Genomic DNA, 16640 nt, shown 5'->3' with positions numbered 1-16640 from the left:
CCCTCCGAGGCGCGCCCTGGCCCTGCTCACAGACAGTGTCAGCGATCAGCGCGGCAGCCGCTACGGGTCGCCGAAGTCCCGGCGGCGCCGAGCCGTGTGCGCCCGGGCCCGCGGCTCCGCTCCGGCGCTGGCGAGCGAGTAACCGAGTGCGTGTGCGTGTCCCTCTGGTCCCTGCAGCTGGACGCCAAGAAGAGCCCGCTGGCCCTGCTGGCTCAGACCTGCTCCCAGATCGGGAAGCCGGACCCGTCCCCCTCCTCCAAGCTCTCCTCGGTCACGTCCAATGGCTCCGGCGGGGACAAGGACTCCAAGTCGGGCCCGCTGAAGCTCAGCGACATCGGCGTGGAGGACAAGTCCAGCTTCAAGCCCTACTCCAAGCCGGGCGCCGAGAAGAAGGAGCCGGGCGCGGGGGGCTGCGCGGGCGCCTCCTCCGGGGGCGTCTCGGGCGGGGAGAAGTCGGGATTCCGGGTGCCGAGCGCCACCTGCCAGCCGTTCACGCCAAGGACAGGCAGCCCCACCTCCAGCGCCTCCGCCTGCTCGCCCGGGCTGCTGCCGGCCGAGGCCAAGGCGGGCGAGGACAAGAAGGACGCCGAGGGCTGCGGCAAGGGCGGCGGGGCCGGCGCGGAGGGCGGCCCGGGCGCCGGCGGCATCGGCCACGGCCGGATTAGCGTGAGCTGCGCTGGGATTAACGTGGAGGTGGCCCAGCACCAGGACAGCGCGCCGGGCGCCAAGCCGCTGCCCGCGGACCCCGCCGCCTCCTGCAGCAGCACGGCCGCCACCTCCTCCGCCTCCGCCCCTGCCTCCGTGCTGGGCTCCGGCCTGGTGGCGCCGGTGTCGCCCTACAAGCCGGGCCAGACCGTGTTCCCGCTGCCGCCGGCGGGCATGAGCTACCCGGGCGCGCTGGCGGGGGCGTACGCCGGCTACCCGCCGCAGTTCCTGCCGCACGGCGTGGCCCTGGACCCCACCAAGTCGGGCAGCCTGGTGGGCGCGCAGCTGGCGGCGGCCGGCAGCCTGGGCTGCAGCAAGCCGGCGGGCTCCAGCCCCCTGGCCGGCGCCTCGCCGCCCTCCGTCATGACGGCCAGCCTGTGCAGAGACCCGTACTGCCTGAGCTACCACTGCGCCAGCCACCTGGCGGGCGCCGCCGGCGCCTCGTGCGCCCACGACCCGGCGCTCAAGTCCGGATACCCGCTGGTCTACCCCACGCACCCCTTGCACGGCGTGCACTCCTCGCTGGCGGGCGCCACGCCGCCCTCGCTGGCCGGCCACCCGCTCTACCCCTACGGCTTCATGCTCCCCAACGACCCGCAGCCGCACATCTGCAACTGGGTGTCGGCCAACGGACCGTGCGACAAGCGCTTCGCCACGTCGGAGGAGCTGCTCAGCCACTTGCGGACCCACACTGCCTTCCCGGGCACCGACAAACTGCTCTCCAGCTACCCCAGCTCCTCGTCGCTGGCCAGCGCGGCCGCCGCCGCCATGGCGTGCCACATGCACATCCCCACCACGGGGGCGCCCGGCAGCCCGGGCACGCTGGCCCTGCGCAGCCCGCACCACGCGCTGGGACTCAGCAGTCGCTACCACCCCTACTCCAAGAGCCCCTTGCCCACCCCGGGCGCCCCCGTGCCGGTGCCCGCGGCCACGGGACCCTACTACTCCCCCTACGCACTGTACGGCCAGAGACTCACCACAGCCTCCGCGCTGGGCTACCAGTGAGGCCGGCCGGCAGCCCGGCCCCCTCTGCTCTCCCCCCGGACTTTTTTCTAAGAGAGTGTTCGCCCGAGGACCGGCCCGGGAGCACCGTATTTATTTCTGTTAGCTTCAAGCGGGACAGTGAATCATAAAGTGCATTACGGAGGGGAGCTCGCTAGGACCCCCGTGGATCAACCCCCTTGTAGAATATAAATAAAAAACCCGGCAACAACTCGAGGTCTTCTCTTTCCTGTTACTTTAAAACAATTGCTATGATTGTATTGTACGTTCTTATTTAATGTCTCCTTGAAACGGGAAAACAAAAAGAAAAAAAAATTGACATGCATGTTTGTTACTAAAAAAAAAAAAAACCAACAAAAAGCCAACTCGCAATTTGTCAGCTATAACTTCAAATTGCAATTATTTTTAAGGTGTGTTTACCCTTGAAAGAGAATTGGTATTTTTTGTATGTATTCTGGAAGAAAAAAAAATCAAAAAAGACAAAAAAAAAAAAAAAAAGAGCAAACCCAACCCCGATTCTATTCCAAAAACCTCATTTGCCTTATTTTGTTCTTTTCAAAGGAACACGTAACTCTTTTTAATTTTGAAGCCCGCCCGGCCAGAGGGGGTTCAGTAAGGTTTACGTCATGTACTAAAATAGACAATGTATCGCTTTAAAGATTAAAATTCCGTATATTTGATGTACCGAAAGGTTTTACTTTTTTCAACACACTTTGACTCTGTTACCCGCACGAGGAGGTCTCGGATGAAGGCGACTGCTCCTTTTTCCTCAAGCGTTTCTTCAATTTTCATTCGAAATAAAAAGACGCGGTTTTTAGCAGAACCCCGAGGCTTTCGTTTGAAAAAGGAAAAAAAGTGGGGCAGGCTTGGATTTTTTTTTTGTTTCCCCTTGGACAGACTGGGAGGAAGGAAAGGGCAGAGCTCAGGAACCCGCTCAACTTGTTCCCCCGGTTTTTTCCCCCTTCCTTTTCTTTTTTGGGAAACAAACAATCCCTTCCCTCTCCCACACCTTTGTCTTTTGAAAAGAAGTCGGCTGGGCAGGGGCAGGGGCTGCGGCCGGAGCCTGCTCCTTCCTCCGCCTCAACTTGCGGAGCGGCAGGGACGGGGGTCCTCCGGGCCGGCCCGCGCGGGGATCGCGGCGCTGCCAGGGCCCCGCGCAGCTTCCTGGAGCCGGGCCCCTCCCGCCACGGCTCCGTGCCCTCCTCGGCAGCTACTTCTGTCTTCAGGAAGTAAGGAGCGAGACCCGGAGCCTCGGAGCCGCAGCTCTCTCCCGCCGCCTCCTCGGGCTCGGCCGCCTGTGGGCCGCCGGCCCGGCTCTGCCTTGACAAACGTCTCCTTCCCTCCCTGGCCCGCCAGATAATTGCTGCCCCGCGTTGCCCGGATGCTAGTTAGCCCGCCGCGTTTTGCTCCGGATAATTAGCAGAAGTCGGCCGGGACTTGGGGAGGGGAGCCCGGCGGGTAGCTCGCGCGGCTCCGGGGCCGGCCTGGGCGCGCTCGCCTGCTCTGGGCGGCGGGGCCAGCTCCCGGGGAGCCCCTGGAAGAAGACAGGGCGAGCGGTGCCAGGGCAGGGGCCCGGCGCGGCGCGGCCCGAGGTGCTCCAGCCACCTCTGGATTTCAGCCGCCCCGGACGCGACGAGGACGCTGGCGAGCGCTCAGCCTCGGGCCGGGGCTGCGCGACGCGATCCCGCACCCGCCCGGAGAAACAAACCCTCCCGCCGCCTCTTCCTGCTCTGCCTCAGCGCGGTCCCCCGCCCGCGGGAGCAGGGCAGCAGGTGTCCGGGCCCTGCGAGCTGGCGATTTCAGGTGGAAATAGCGCGAAGCGGAGCCGGCGATGCGGCTCCTTCTCCTGGCTCCGTGCTCGGCCGGACTGGAGCTCTCAGGGCCCCGTGTGATTTCCGTGGGGGCGAGCAGGAGGTCTAGAGACTTGTTAAATACTTGACCTGGCAAGTCCCACCTAGAACTCTCCTACCGAGCTAGGAAACGGGCTTTTCCCTTCGCCCCTCGCCCCCCCCCTTCTTTCCCCTAATAGAGATCGACTCCTGGGCATGAATCTTTTTAGGTAAAAGGGCTGCCTTTGTTGTCCCCCCCCGCCCGCTCGTGCTAAGTGGATGGGTTGCGGAGTTGACAGCAGCCGCTGGTCCGTGCCACGGAACTCAAATAATTTCACAGTGAAAAACCAGCTCGAGAGGACAAGCAGCAGAAGGGCAAAAGCCATCAAAAACGCAGCCTCAGATCAATCTGACCGGAGTCAGACATACATTAGGTTAAATTAAACCCTTTCGCCTTCCTCCCCAATCTCTTCTGACCATTCAAGATAAACTCATGTAATATTGAAATCACCGCTGCTCAGACGCTTAAGTGCAACGGCGGAACCAAAATGCAAATCCGTGCGTTTCCTGCCACTCCTGAAGCTTTCTCCTGAATGCCACTTGGGCAAAACACTTCTGATAACGAGCCTGCCTAGGATAGGCAGGGCTCAGTTTATCTTATCTAAGGGGAAATGTAATTAAGCCAGGTTTATGAAACAATAAAACACCCCACTGCGCAGACAGAAAAGGACTTTTTATTATGTATGTGGCCCGCACGCACGGATCCATGTGCTAAATACATCCCTGGCGATCTGCTTTTCCTGGCCTTAGAGTGGAAACGAGCGTTTTGGACCCTGAGGTTGCCTGCAGACCCGCAAGGCTTGCTTGGGAGCCGGGGATGAAGCCTCCCCGTTTTCTTCGTGGGGGTCACCTGGCCCTGCTCGGAAGACGGAGCTCGAGCCTCCCGCTGCGGTCTCGGAGCTGCTCTTAGTGCAGGGCTCTTAGCAAAAACACCAAACCAAACCAAACCCAAAACCTGCTCGCATTTACCGGAGTGGAAAGGGAGCCAGGTACAACCCGGAGAGGCCAAACTTTCTGGGAGCAGGGAACATATTTCCCCCGTGCTGGAACAAGAAAGTAGCGACAAACTTCTCATTTTTAATTTGGAAAGGATGAGGGAAATCCCGGTTCTCTCTGAGGCATGCACGTAGCCAGGGAGACTGAAAGTGCTGGTTATTTTCTTTAAATAATAAAGGAGCGAATCCAAAGTTAGAAAAATACTGAAATGATTAGCGTCGGGCCTCCTTTCTGCTTAGGGCTTTATTATTATTCCTATTATTCTTTTACACTATTTCTAACACAGAGATAGATAAATCTCGCCGCATACACACAGACTTTTTTTGCTCCTGTGACATTCAGTGCATCACACGCTGCTTCTAAAGCACATTTACTGCAGACGAGACGATCAGTCATGATTGGGAGGTGTCTAATTCCTGCTAAATATCCCTCACAGCTCACTCCTAGGAAGTTAAGGCCAGATGGTTCGGGATTTTTTTTTCTTTCATGCGAAAAGGCTATTGCGATGAAATGTGAAAGTGTAAGAGGAGCGGGGGGAGGGGGACAAGAAGTCTTTACACGTTTGTTTCTACCTTTGACCACCGATTGCTTTGGCAACCGCGAGAGAAGGGGAAAATATTCGGGGAAGTTGGTAAGTCTTAGGTATTAACACAAAAATGAAAGAAATTGTGCCAGTCCTGGGCATTTCTCTGCAGAAAGCGCTCAGGTGTTGATACTGCAAAGGGTCCCGTTTGCGGATTCGTGTGTTGTGTGGTGTGGTGTGGTGTGTAGCCCAACCTAAAAGCAGTCATCCACCGAGATTTTATTCTTTCTTCATGCCTAATATTCACCTACTGGTTTTCCCTCCTCCTCTGTGTGAAAAAGGTAAATCCATTCCGGCTTTGAATACTGTACGTAAAAAAAAAAACAACCTGGTGTGTATTTTTTTTCTTCCCGTCTTCAAATGAATTAAAGACAACCTGACAATGCTGTCATCTGTCTTCAACGTCACATCAAGGCAAGAAATAATGATAACAGAGCAGCAGAAAGACGCCCACTGAAACCGGGAAGATATCAAAAAAGCCTTGAAACAGCTTGAAAGGGAACAAAATTAGACTAAGCTTCTTAGGATACTGCACTAAGAAATTAAAAAATATATACATATATAAAACACACACACACATATTACACAGACACAGATCTACATGCACACACACACACAAGTCTGTTTTCATCTCCAGCGTTCAGTCTATGTAAGGTCTGTTCGGTTGATCAAAAATACTTCTACAAAAGCATAATTCAATGGGCAAGCACATTCAGTAGGTCCTTCGTATTGCAGTCAATCAGAGGAAAAAAGAAAACCCCATGATGATCCAAGTCCGGTTTCACTTAATAATCACCGGTTTTCATCTCTTAAACTGTAACTTAGATGGTGTCACACTGAACACGGAGACTCACAGTAGGACTTTTTATAGATAAATTAAGACAGGCGTTTACGGGCACACTTTTTTGTGCAAAAGATGCGATGTTTTCTTTGTTGTGTAGGTTTTGGGGAGGGGGTTGGGGGGGCCTGAATGACTTGCTTTTCCTGCCGCCAGGCGGCGCTGCTGAGTCCCTTAGAGAAAGGGGAAAAAAGAGCCAAGCGAACTTGTTGTTTAGCTTTGAAGAGCTCCCAGGCTGAGTGAGCAACGTTTAGTTTTGAAGCTTCACTTTCCCCGTCGCCGGGGGAATCTTCTCCGTGCTCCTCGCTGCCAGGAGGACAGATGCGCATTCCATTAGCGCGGACAGGCACCCGGGGAGAGACCTGCACCCTGATTACCATCTCGTGTTTGGGACAGGAGAAATCTTTGATCTAATCCAAAAGGGAAATATTGCAGTATAAATGGATTTAGCAAGATAGAAAAATAGATAGGCCAGACCAAACAAAAACGTGGTGTTGTTGTGTAGGGTGTTTTGTTTTGGGTTTTTTTTAAAAATCACACTTGTAATCTCATTCACTCTGAAGGGGAAATAAATTGCGCTTATATCAAAAACAATTGGCGCTACATGTGTTCATAACAGATGGGATCTTATCAGAGTTTAACTGTAATAAATTCCGACTTCTGGAAATTGTAATCCATAGTCCAAGTTAGATGATGTCTCGTTTCTACTGTAATAACAGGCTCCAAACTTTTGGGAGGAAGGAAGAAAGTTTTCAGGACGCAGTGTCTGGATATTTTCTTTAGCATTATAGCTCTTTTCAGTTCCTGGGGAAAGGGTCTGGAAATTAAAACGGAGATAGAAAATACTGACCTAAAGCATAATAAATGACTGATCTGTCCCCTCTTGGTAACTTTATTTCCTAATGACAACAGCCCTTAAAAATACGTGTAAACGATCCAAGAAGGAGCTCTCCGGGTGGGAAGTCATGGCAAATGACAGACCAGGCTTTACAGAAAGAGTAAATGTCAGAAGAATAAACTCAGCCAGTGGGGAAACTATGTCCTAACTTCAGAAGAATCCTTCCGTGCTCTAGATCACAACATTAAAAAATAAATTTGAACAACTAGTGAAAGAATAAAATTATAGCAATAAATTGCACACAGGCGCAGACACAGACACACACACACACTCACACAGAGGCTGCGGGACTAATTATTTCCACCGTCTCGGCTCCCCATTGCTGTTTATCAAGTTTGCAAGATAAATGCTTGTAAATCCATTACATTTCCATAAATTCTCTCGCCGCTCTTTCTCCGGCCAATGCTTTTGCAACATTAATTGATTTTATTACACTCCCCGAAGTCTCTGTATATTAAACACTAGCAAGTTTGCTTTGAAAGCATTCTCTTTTTTTCCTTCCCAGCTTCTCCCCCCCCCCATTTTTGGGTTGTTGTTTCCCGTCGTTCTTCGAAACCTGCGAGCAGAATTACTGAAGCTACTGTACTGTAGTCCGGATTGATCTGGATGAAGAAAGTGAGCTGCAATTTGCAAGTTTCTAATAACCCAGAGTGTTAAAGAAAGCAGACTTTCATTGTGTGTGGGGGGGAATCATTAGCCAGTCAAGCACAAGACACTTTTCCATTTTTTGAAATGCGGAGGGGAGGGCGCAGGGAAAGGAGAAAAGAGATTTGGTGCCGAGATCCAAAGGATTGGAGAAACATTCAGCGCGTGTCACACGCTGCTGCGTAGACAGTAATCACTTTAGGAAAAGAATTTCCATGAATCAGGAGAGGTTTAATTCAATTTAAAACACAAATTATCCAAAGGCTCCTCTTACACTCCCCCCCGCCCCAAACATTAAAGAAAAACCGAGTGCAACTCTTTTAAAATGGATCAATAACGTCACTTCGAATCGACTCCGCTCTACTCCCTTTAGACTATGAACCACCAGTGTTTCAATTAATGATAAATATTTAGGAACCAAAGCTACGTGTTTGATTCCCTTAAAGACGTCTCTAATATACTGCACCTATTTCAGCTCCGTACTATAACTTACACTACAACGTAGGACAACTAGATCACGCCACTTTTCAGGAAAATAGAAGAAGGAGGAAGTTGTTAAAGATACCCTAATAAGACAGAGATGCCTTTAACCCCCAGAAGAAGATATATTTCATGCCCAAAACCTCTGCAATGGACTACTTTCAGAACTACCTAGGAAGGTTTCTGTCTGATGGAAGGTTTGTACCGATTCTGTTCATCATGCTTCAGTGCCGCAAGAGATGCATAAAACGAGTAGGAATCGTTACTATACATCATAGAAATGGCATGCAGGACTTACTGTTTTGAAGTAGGACCGCAGAGCTACCTATAAATATAGCTCTGTCTATACAGATATTGTAACATTGTGTTTATATGGTATACATTCAGATATTCCCTCTATATTCAGATGCAAGCTTGTGCTGCTGCCTATTCCTTCCCCATGCTGAAGACATGAATGAAATTCACCTGGCACTTGCCAGTAATGCATATTTTTGCGGAGTGGGAGGTGGGGAAAGATTGTTAACAGTTAGTGACCCTGGTGCCAACAAAAGGTTCAGGTGGCTCAACTGCTCTGGGCACCATCAAGAGCAGAAGCTGCTGCTCAGCCCCTGAGTGTGCCCAGCAACCATCCTGGCCTTCACTGCTCTAGCAGTGGGAGAGAGAATTGAGAATTAACCCTTTGTGCTGCTAATAGGCTCTTCTCCTGGCACCCACCCCAGCTTGTTGGCACTCACCTCACTTTATTTAACATGTAGGTCAGGGACTCAACACAGTGGGTTAAAATAAAGTCACAGGGATTCCACAGATCCTCTCTGTTTAAATCAGATTATCTATTGCAGTTGATCCAATAAATGATCACCCACAGAATCATTACCTGTCACATTTCCTGGACCATCAGGGCTTGGGAACAGATCCCAAGCTTTGAGGCTAAATTACTTTAGTTAAGAGAAGAAAAGCATGTTCCAGGGTCACCGTTAGCTGGGTTGTAGAGTTCGGTCTCAGTGCCTCTCTTCCCCACCTATAAATGTTGGGCATAATAGACCTTCCTTTCTTTTTGGGGTGGTGTTAGGATAAACACATCAGAAAAGCAAGGCACACAAAAATATTTACATTAGATCAATTTATGGTATACTTTATTGGCATTTTTTTTGCAGTCTCAACAAAACTATGTATCCAAACAGGGGGTGCTACAAAAGCTGTAGGTTGTAATAGAATGATCTACAGGCCACGTTGTAAGATATATGAACAAATACTAGCATACACACATATATACATATACACACACAGAATTACTACTCAGTGACAAGTAAGTTTTGCCTAGATATCAAACAGCTTCAATTTTTCTAAAAACTATTTAGATTTTTGATCAACCAGATGTTTTCAGGGTAAAATGAAACAAAAACTACTCATGTACTCCTCTGCTATTTTCTTATAGCATATCCAACTAATGGCATAATAAAGTCCCAATTCTGAAGTCCTTAGTAGTGTCACTTAAGATTTGGCCTGGCTCAGTAACAAGACTAAGAACCTCTAGATACATATAGAATATACATAAAAGGAAAAATTGTGATGAGATTCACTTTTCTGACTAGAAGTTTGGTTGAACCCATTGTAATCGGTAGACTGAAATCACAATTACTTTCCTTCTATGCCCACTCTACAGGGGATCTGTGCAAGTGTAGACACAAGGTCTCCTTCTCCTGGGCTATTCTCCCTGCTTCTCTTTGTACTGACACACTTGGATCTAGTTCAGAGCTTCATTCTCTCTTCCATGTAAGCAAAAAGCAGACTTTTTGCACAGCTGCTCTGCCCAACTTATGCCAAGGTTCTCTAGCCTAGAGGGGAAGTTCATTCAGTATCACCAACAAATTAGATTCCTTTCCATATTTTTTTCTGTTGTTTGGGAAAAGATTTCAGTCAAGTTTCATGCGTTTTCTCTTTTAATAGGAAACTTTAAAAAAATGGCCCTCCCCACAATCTTCACCCTTACTGATTCTTTTTCAGAGAGAAAAACTAATTGCTCAACTCGTTTTAATCACCAGGCATATGTACCAAGCTGTGGGAGTGTTTATGAGGTCTCTTTTGTGCCTGGCACCCCCATTTCAAAATAAAATAAAAACAACCTCTAACTAAAAAACATGGTTACTGTGTTCCAAATAAACACCAGTTGCACAAGCAGATTCAGGGAATGTGTCCCAGCTACTAAAAATGAGTATGAAATCAGTTAAATTTCAACTACATGTCTTTTCTCCTAAATATGTTACAGCAGGGGTGTCAAGCAGATTTTCCGAAGAGGGATGAATTACTTTTTTAATTATGGTCTCCGGGCTGACTCTACTATGTTAGGGTAAGATTTTATGCTTGATCAGAAGCAGATATCCCACTGACATCAATAGGAGGTTTGCATAGAGAGGCTTGGCAGAATATAGACCAGATGGAGCAATTAACAGTTTATTTCATTAACTAGTTACTGTTACATTCAGCATCATCTAGTGAAAAGATATCAGAGTTGATGCATATTTAAATTAGGTGCAGCCTAATTTAAATTATACAAAATATTTGGTTCTTCTAAGCACCTTAATTAGGCTTCAAGTTAGCAACCCTTTTTAGATAAATTCCAGTAGTTCATTTGGCCCAGAGGGCTTGTAATACATAGTTTTGGTAGTGTTGGAGAGCTATTGTAGCTGTGATGGTTCAGGAAACGAGTGAGAGGTGAAGGGGGTGAGTCTACACATGCTGACTTGAGGCACATTAGCCATTTTTAAGGTGCATTAAGGGCATGGGTCTACACATGCATGTCCTTAATGTGTCTTTAAAATGGCGATTTTGGGCTATTCATGTCTAAATTTGATACGAGAAAAGCAGGTATCAGATTTAGGAGTGAATACGTAAAGTGCCTTAACACACATGTAGACATTCAGATGCATTAATGTTGTCTATCAGCTGACTTGGGACTAACTTTAGTCTCAAGTCAATCTGCACACTGCATTAATGTACCTTAGCACCTAAATCACCTTAAGCACATTAAGTTTGGGCACATGTAAAAGCACCAAATGCACCCAGGGAGAGACTAAGGCAAGCTTTCCAGTGCAGTGAATTCTGCGTCAGGTCTCTGCTTTCAAAAGCTTATCTAAATCTATCCCAACCACACAATTCATCTAATGATATTTCCTACAAAAAATCCTTGCCTCTCACATAGTATTGGATTATACTAACCTTATTAGGACAAAAACCAGCTGACATCAAGGACTCAAACCAGGTTGGCAACCTTTTTTTGATAAGGTCATAGATAAGAAACTAGCTTCTTGCCTAATCAACAAATTAGGTTGTTTAGAGTGCTGGTGAGTGGAGCTGGTACTTATTGGGAATGTACAAAGCCCACTCTACTCCCTTTATGAAAATTATTGGACACTTTCTTTCTTTAGTGCTTGCTTTTCAATGGTGAAACAAATGGTTTCACCAACTGTAGCTGTAGATATTCAAAGTTGATTTTTGCCATCTGTTGCTGGGGGCAGGGGTAGGTAGAGAGAATGAAATTACAGAACAATCTAAGATCTCTCCAGAATGCAGCTCCTGATTGTTTTCCTGTCTGACTTGTTCCATGATTGGATTATAGGTGCATATCTGTATCTTGCATACCTGGGATGCAACATCTGGATTTGCCTATCATAATGTCCATTGTATGGACATGTCATTAAGAAGTGTGGAATCCACACTTACTTTCTACTATGAGCATTTGGGGTGACTAATCATAACTATAAGTCATCTGTTAAGAACTAGACGTTACTAGTTGACAAATGCTTACAGACTGAAAGGAAAGGTTATTACCTTTTGGAAAGGCTGGCTTTGCTTTGGCAGGTATTATTATTATTATTTTAAAGTACTCAGTAGCATAACTAGGGAAGAGTGAGTGAGGCACTTGCCCATTATGGCCTCCTCCCTCTTGGAGTCTTTGGCACAGGAGCTGGTGCAGCCCTACCCTCAGTAGTATACCTGCGAAGGGGAGGGAGTGGAATGATGTCCCCCTACCAAGAAGGCTTTGCTCATCCCTGCCCAGAGCCCATGCTGCTACAACAGCAGCTGTAGCTGCTACCAGTCAAGTGAGGAGAGCCCAGACAGGCCAGATTCCTCTTGCTCTCCCCACCCTGTTCTGCAGCCATTAGTAGAATTATCTGCCCAACCCCCATTTCTGCCCCAGGCGGTGAAAGAGCTTGCTATGCTTCTGATGGTACTGTTAAGGCCTTTGTAAACTCTCTCCTAATGTCATTTGCCTTCCCTTCTGGCATGCCTGGCATACATTTCAGGGCATGAATGCAATGGGCTAATAGCGCTAAGGAATGTACCCACCTAGAGGGAAATCCAGACTCTTCCTCCACAGTTTACTCTGTGCAGGGGGTGAAAAGGACAACAGACACAGGGGCAGCACATTGGACAGGACAGGCCATATAGTTTGGTGTTGTGAAGGTTCTTCCATCCACATAAGGCAGATGTTAGCACTTTTGGGGCTATAGATAAATCACTAGTGCTTTTTTCTTCTTCCTGCTTTTCATGGACCAGCCTGGTGACCGGGTTGTGCACTGGGTTACAGGATTTGGGATTTAAATCATGCTGGAACTGTGGAACTCCTCCTGGTGTGCTCCAAAAGCTCATAGTAAAATCATGTGTGCAACCTTTTTTCAACAGTCAAACCCTGTCCACTCATGACAGGCTTTTCTTGAAGCATTTCCTAACACTCACCATGACCCAGTTTTCCATTTGATACAACTTTTGTGAGGGCAGACTCTTCAAAAAGGCAAATCTCTCTTATTTTGCATTTTTGGCTGTGAACAACAGACTTCATGAACAAGGTTTTCCACATTTTCATCTATTCTGTTTTCCCCATTTCAGTTACATAGCCTCTCTGCCATCTGAGACAGAAAGATTTGTCATTTTCTTATATAGAGTTCAACAGCAACTTGGGTTTACACTAGAGATAACTGAATTTTACTGGTGGGTGAAATGATTTTGTCTGTGCGTATGCTATATGTATTCACATATAACATTTCCTTCATATACTTCATGACCATTTCAAATAAATTATAATAAAAATGACCAAACAAGGAAAAAAATCCTCTAAATTGAAAACAATTAAAGCAAATAATGAAGAGAGAAATTAAGAGTTTTCTATATGAAGGGGAACAGTGTTTATAAATGGGAAATACCTCTGGACAATAAATAATCACTAGGCCTATGCGAGTAGGCAGCTATTTGATCCGGCTTTGGATCTGGCCGCTTCAGATACCAGGGGTCGGATCCAGAGCTCCGGATCAGTTTCCCATCTCAATCTGTCCGAAGCGGCTCTGAAGTTTCGGAGCCGCCTCAGAGATCTGGCCATAAGGTATAATGGGGAATCAATGAAATATCTATAACTTTGTTGTTTTTTGTCTGGTTTAGATGAAACTTAGAGGGGTGGTAGCCTCTGTGGAGAGCATGAAGCCTGATAAGTTTCAAGAAGATTGGTGCAGGGGTTTGGGGGAATTGCACCCCAAGTTACTGAGAGCAAAACTTATGTCACGTATATATGTTACACCACAGGGGGTTGAAAACTGCAGGGAAGGTAGCCCCTGCTGAGGCCACAAAGCCTGCCAAGTTTCAAGGTGATAGGTGCAGGGGTTTGGGGGAAACTGCACCTCAAGCTGCAGACAAGCAAAACTCGTGACATGGGTGACACTGTGTGTGTTAAGGCGCAGCAGGGTGAAAGATGCAGGCCTGCTAGCCCCTGCTGTGGCCACAAAGCCTGGCAGCTGTCAAGGAGATATGTACAGGGGCTTCTGGGGCTCTGCACCTCTGGCTGCTGACAGGCAAAACTCGTGTTATGGGTGCTTAGGCAACTGTGTCTGTCTTGGGGCACAGGGTGAGGGGGTGGGAGTGGGGAAACTACTGCAGGCCTGGCTGCTAAGCTACTGTGTTACCAGTTACTAAATCAATCATGATTCACTCAGGGACCAGCTTAATACACAGTAGCTAGCTACTAGTAGCTACTAGAAAATTAATTAATTAGCAATGATTAACACCCACAAAACCACAGATTAAGGAGAGGAAATAATCAATACAGACAATCAACTGCCCCAAGACAGAGACATTCAGTTGCACAGGCACCCATGTCATGAGTTTTGCCTGTCAGCAGCTAGAGGTGCAGGGCCCCAGAACCCCTGCACTTATCTCCCCGACAGCTGGCAGGCTTTGTGGCTGCAGCAGGGGCTAGCAAGCCCACAGTTTTCACCCTACTGCACCTTAACACACACAGTGTCACCCATGTTGCGAGTTTTGCTTGTCTGCAGCTTGAGGTGCAGTTTCCCCTCAGACCCCTGCACTTATCTCCTTGCAACTTGGAAGGCTTTGTGGCCTCACCGGGGGCTACCACTCCTACAGTTTTCACCTCCCCTCCCCCACTATGGTGTAATACACACATGACATGAGTTTTGCTTTTATGAATGTGGGGTGCAGTTCCCCTCAAACCCCTGCACCAATCTTCTTGAAACTTGGCAGGCTTCATGCTGTCTTCAGAGGCTACCACCTTTGTGAGTTATCCAAATCAGACAAAAATTTCAAAGTTATAGATATTTCATTGATTACCCATTATACTTTATGGCCGGATATCCGAAGTGGCTCTGAAGCTTTTCCAAAGCAGTTTGGAAGCTCCGAACCACTTCAGAAAACCTAAAGAAGCCAGCATTTTGATCCGGACATGCTGCTTCGGATGCCGAAGTGTCCGAAGTTTCTCCAGATCCGAAGCACAATCTGAAGCCTCACACAGCTCTAATAATCACATCTATATCTATCAGCTATCCTGACTGGATCAATTAATTAGAACTCTGTCATTATCAGTATGAGTATACTTCCACCTGTAACTATTATTTGCTTATATGGGTGTCCAAATAATCCAGTCTGAACCACAAAACGGAATGCTAGGGGCCTGGGAGGTGGGTGTGGAGAGACAGAGAGAGAATAGCAGGGGATGAAGGAAAGTATTAAGCCTTTCAAAGTTTTTAAATAATTACTGTAGAACATAATGATCTCTTATTTCATCATCTGTTAAATACCGTACTCATTTTTCTAGTATTTTCCAGTCCCCCCCACTTTTTTGCAGACATTAAAAATGAGGACATTGTAGTTCTGTGAAAAGTTATTCTTTCTGTACTTTATAACAGTTTAATAATTCTTGGAAAAAATAAATTGTAGGCTTTGAAATGTACAGAAATTTCATTACATTCAATTTCCCCCACCCCTACAGAGCCCTTAACATTATCCCCTGCATACATACAGTTCTGGAAGTGTAATAATCATCAATGCAGTCATTACCTGGGATTGAACCTGGGACCTCTAAGGGTAAAGCACAAGCCTCCACACCTTGAGTTAAATACCCTAGCAAGCAGCTGGAATTGACTCATATCCGTTGTTGGCCAGATGCTTAGGAGAAGTTATAAGACTGTGAACCATGGGTTACATATGCATACATACTACTCAAAAAAAAGTTAAGGGTTGGCCAGAGACTAGTCCATTTTATAGTCTAAGAAATTGATTTTCAGAGGAGCTGAACTGCAGGTGCTCAGAACTTCTAAAAAACTGCCAAGCTCTGGTGTTGGTATTAACACGGGCTGATGTCTAAACAGAAGTAGGGGAGTATAGAGGAGCATAGGACATACACTCCACCTAGATTCTACCTCCCTTCAGACCAGGATTATTTATATTGCAGCTACTACTGGAGTGTTGGTTTATAGCAATGAATCTACATATTTGCAATGGGGAGATGATAGTGGCACCTGTGTACAGATAGTTCTGTTTTTATTAAAGACTGCAAACTGCACACTAGCAAAAAGTTCAGGCAAGCAATGATACCAAGAGCTATGTATTTTTCTTTTTAAAATAAAAAGCCCTGCTTCTCTTTCTGAAACAAAGGCAAATCCCAAACCAACCAGTTAGAACTAACCACATTTTCAAATGAAAAAACATGCTGACAATTTCCCTTTGAAAGGGAAAACATTCCCAACAAAGAACAATTTTTGCCTTTGCAAGACAAATAAGGGCACAAAACAAAACACAGAAAATGCTGTTGAACTACCAAAATTTTAATTTTTTAAATAAAAGGACCATAAGCCAATGTACAATTTCCTCTTTAAGAGTGAAAAAAGAAACTGGCTATAACACCACAACAGGCTACAGAAACAGGCTATAAAAAAGCCAAGTCTAAACCAAGGAATACCAAACACCATATTTACTATAATTTCTTTAAGGGAAAGCAGTTTTTAAATAGAAATACTTCTTTGACAGAGCAAGAGGAAATACATAGATTTGGTTTGATTCAATATTATCTGGGCTAATAGTTGTGACAGGTTTTTCTAAACCTACTAATGAGAAGAAAAAAAAAGTACCTAATGTTATAAAGTTCTCCAAAAACCAAATCTTACTTTTTACTCTTCTTAGTGACTGACCTTCTGGCATAAGTTGCTAGAAAACCTCAGGTGTGCTCTCTCCTGGCTGTTTACCTTCATGGAGTGCTGCTACTTAGATGAATAATTAAGGCTAGAGTGAGACTATCAAGTCAGTCAAGTCTTCACTGATTTT

At 47.0% G+C, this 16640-nt stretch overlaps 1 protein-coding gene across 1 annotated transcript; it reads left to right on the top strand.

Annotated features, from left to right (window-relative positions):
- Positions 1-3: 3 nt before the first annotated feature.
- Positions 4-2387, top strand: ZNF503 (zinc finger protein 503; the record flags this gene model as incomplete). The annotated part of the gene is made up of 1 exon (XM_019555535.1): positions 4-2387. A coding segment is annotated over one exon (1707 nt), but the record flags the coding sequence as incomplete, so codon positions are not given.
- Between the last annotated feature and the right edge of the window lie 14253 nt (positions 2388-16640).

Source organism: Crocodylus porosus, unplaced genomic scaffold (assembly GCF_001723895.1).
Source record: "Crocodylus porosus isolate Cpor-Errol unplaced genomic scaffold, CroPor_comp1, whole genome shotgun sequence".
Taxonomy (NCBI): Eukaryota; Metazoa; Chordata; order Crocodylia; family Crocodylidae; genus Crocodylus; species Crocodylus porosus.
Note: the sequence above shows the minus strand (reverse complement) of the source record. Positions and strands in the feature narration are given on the sequence as shown.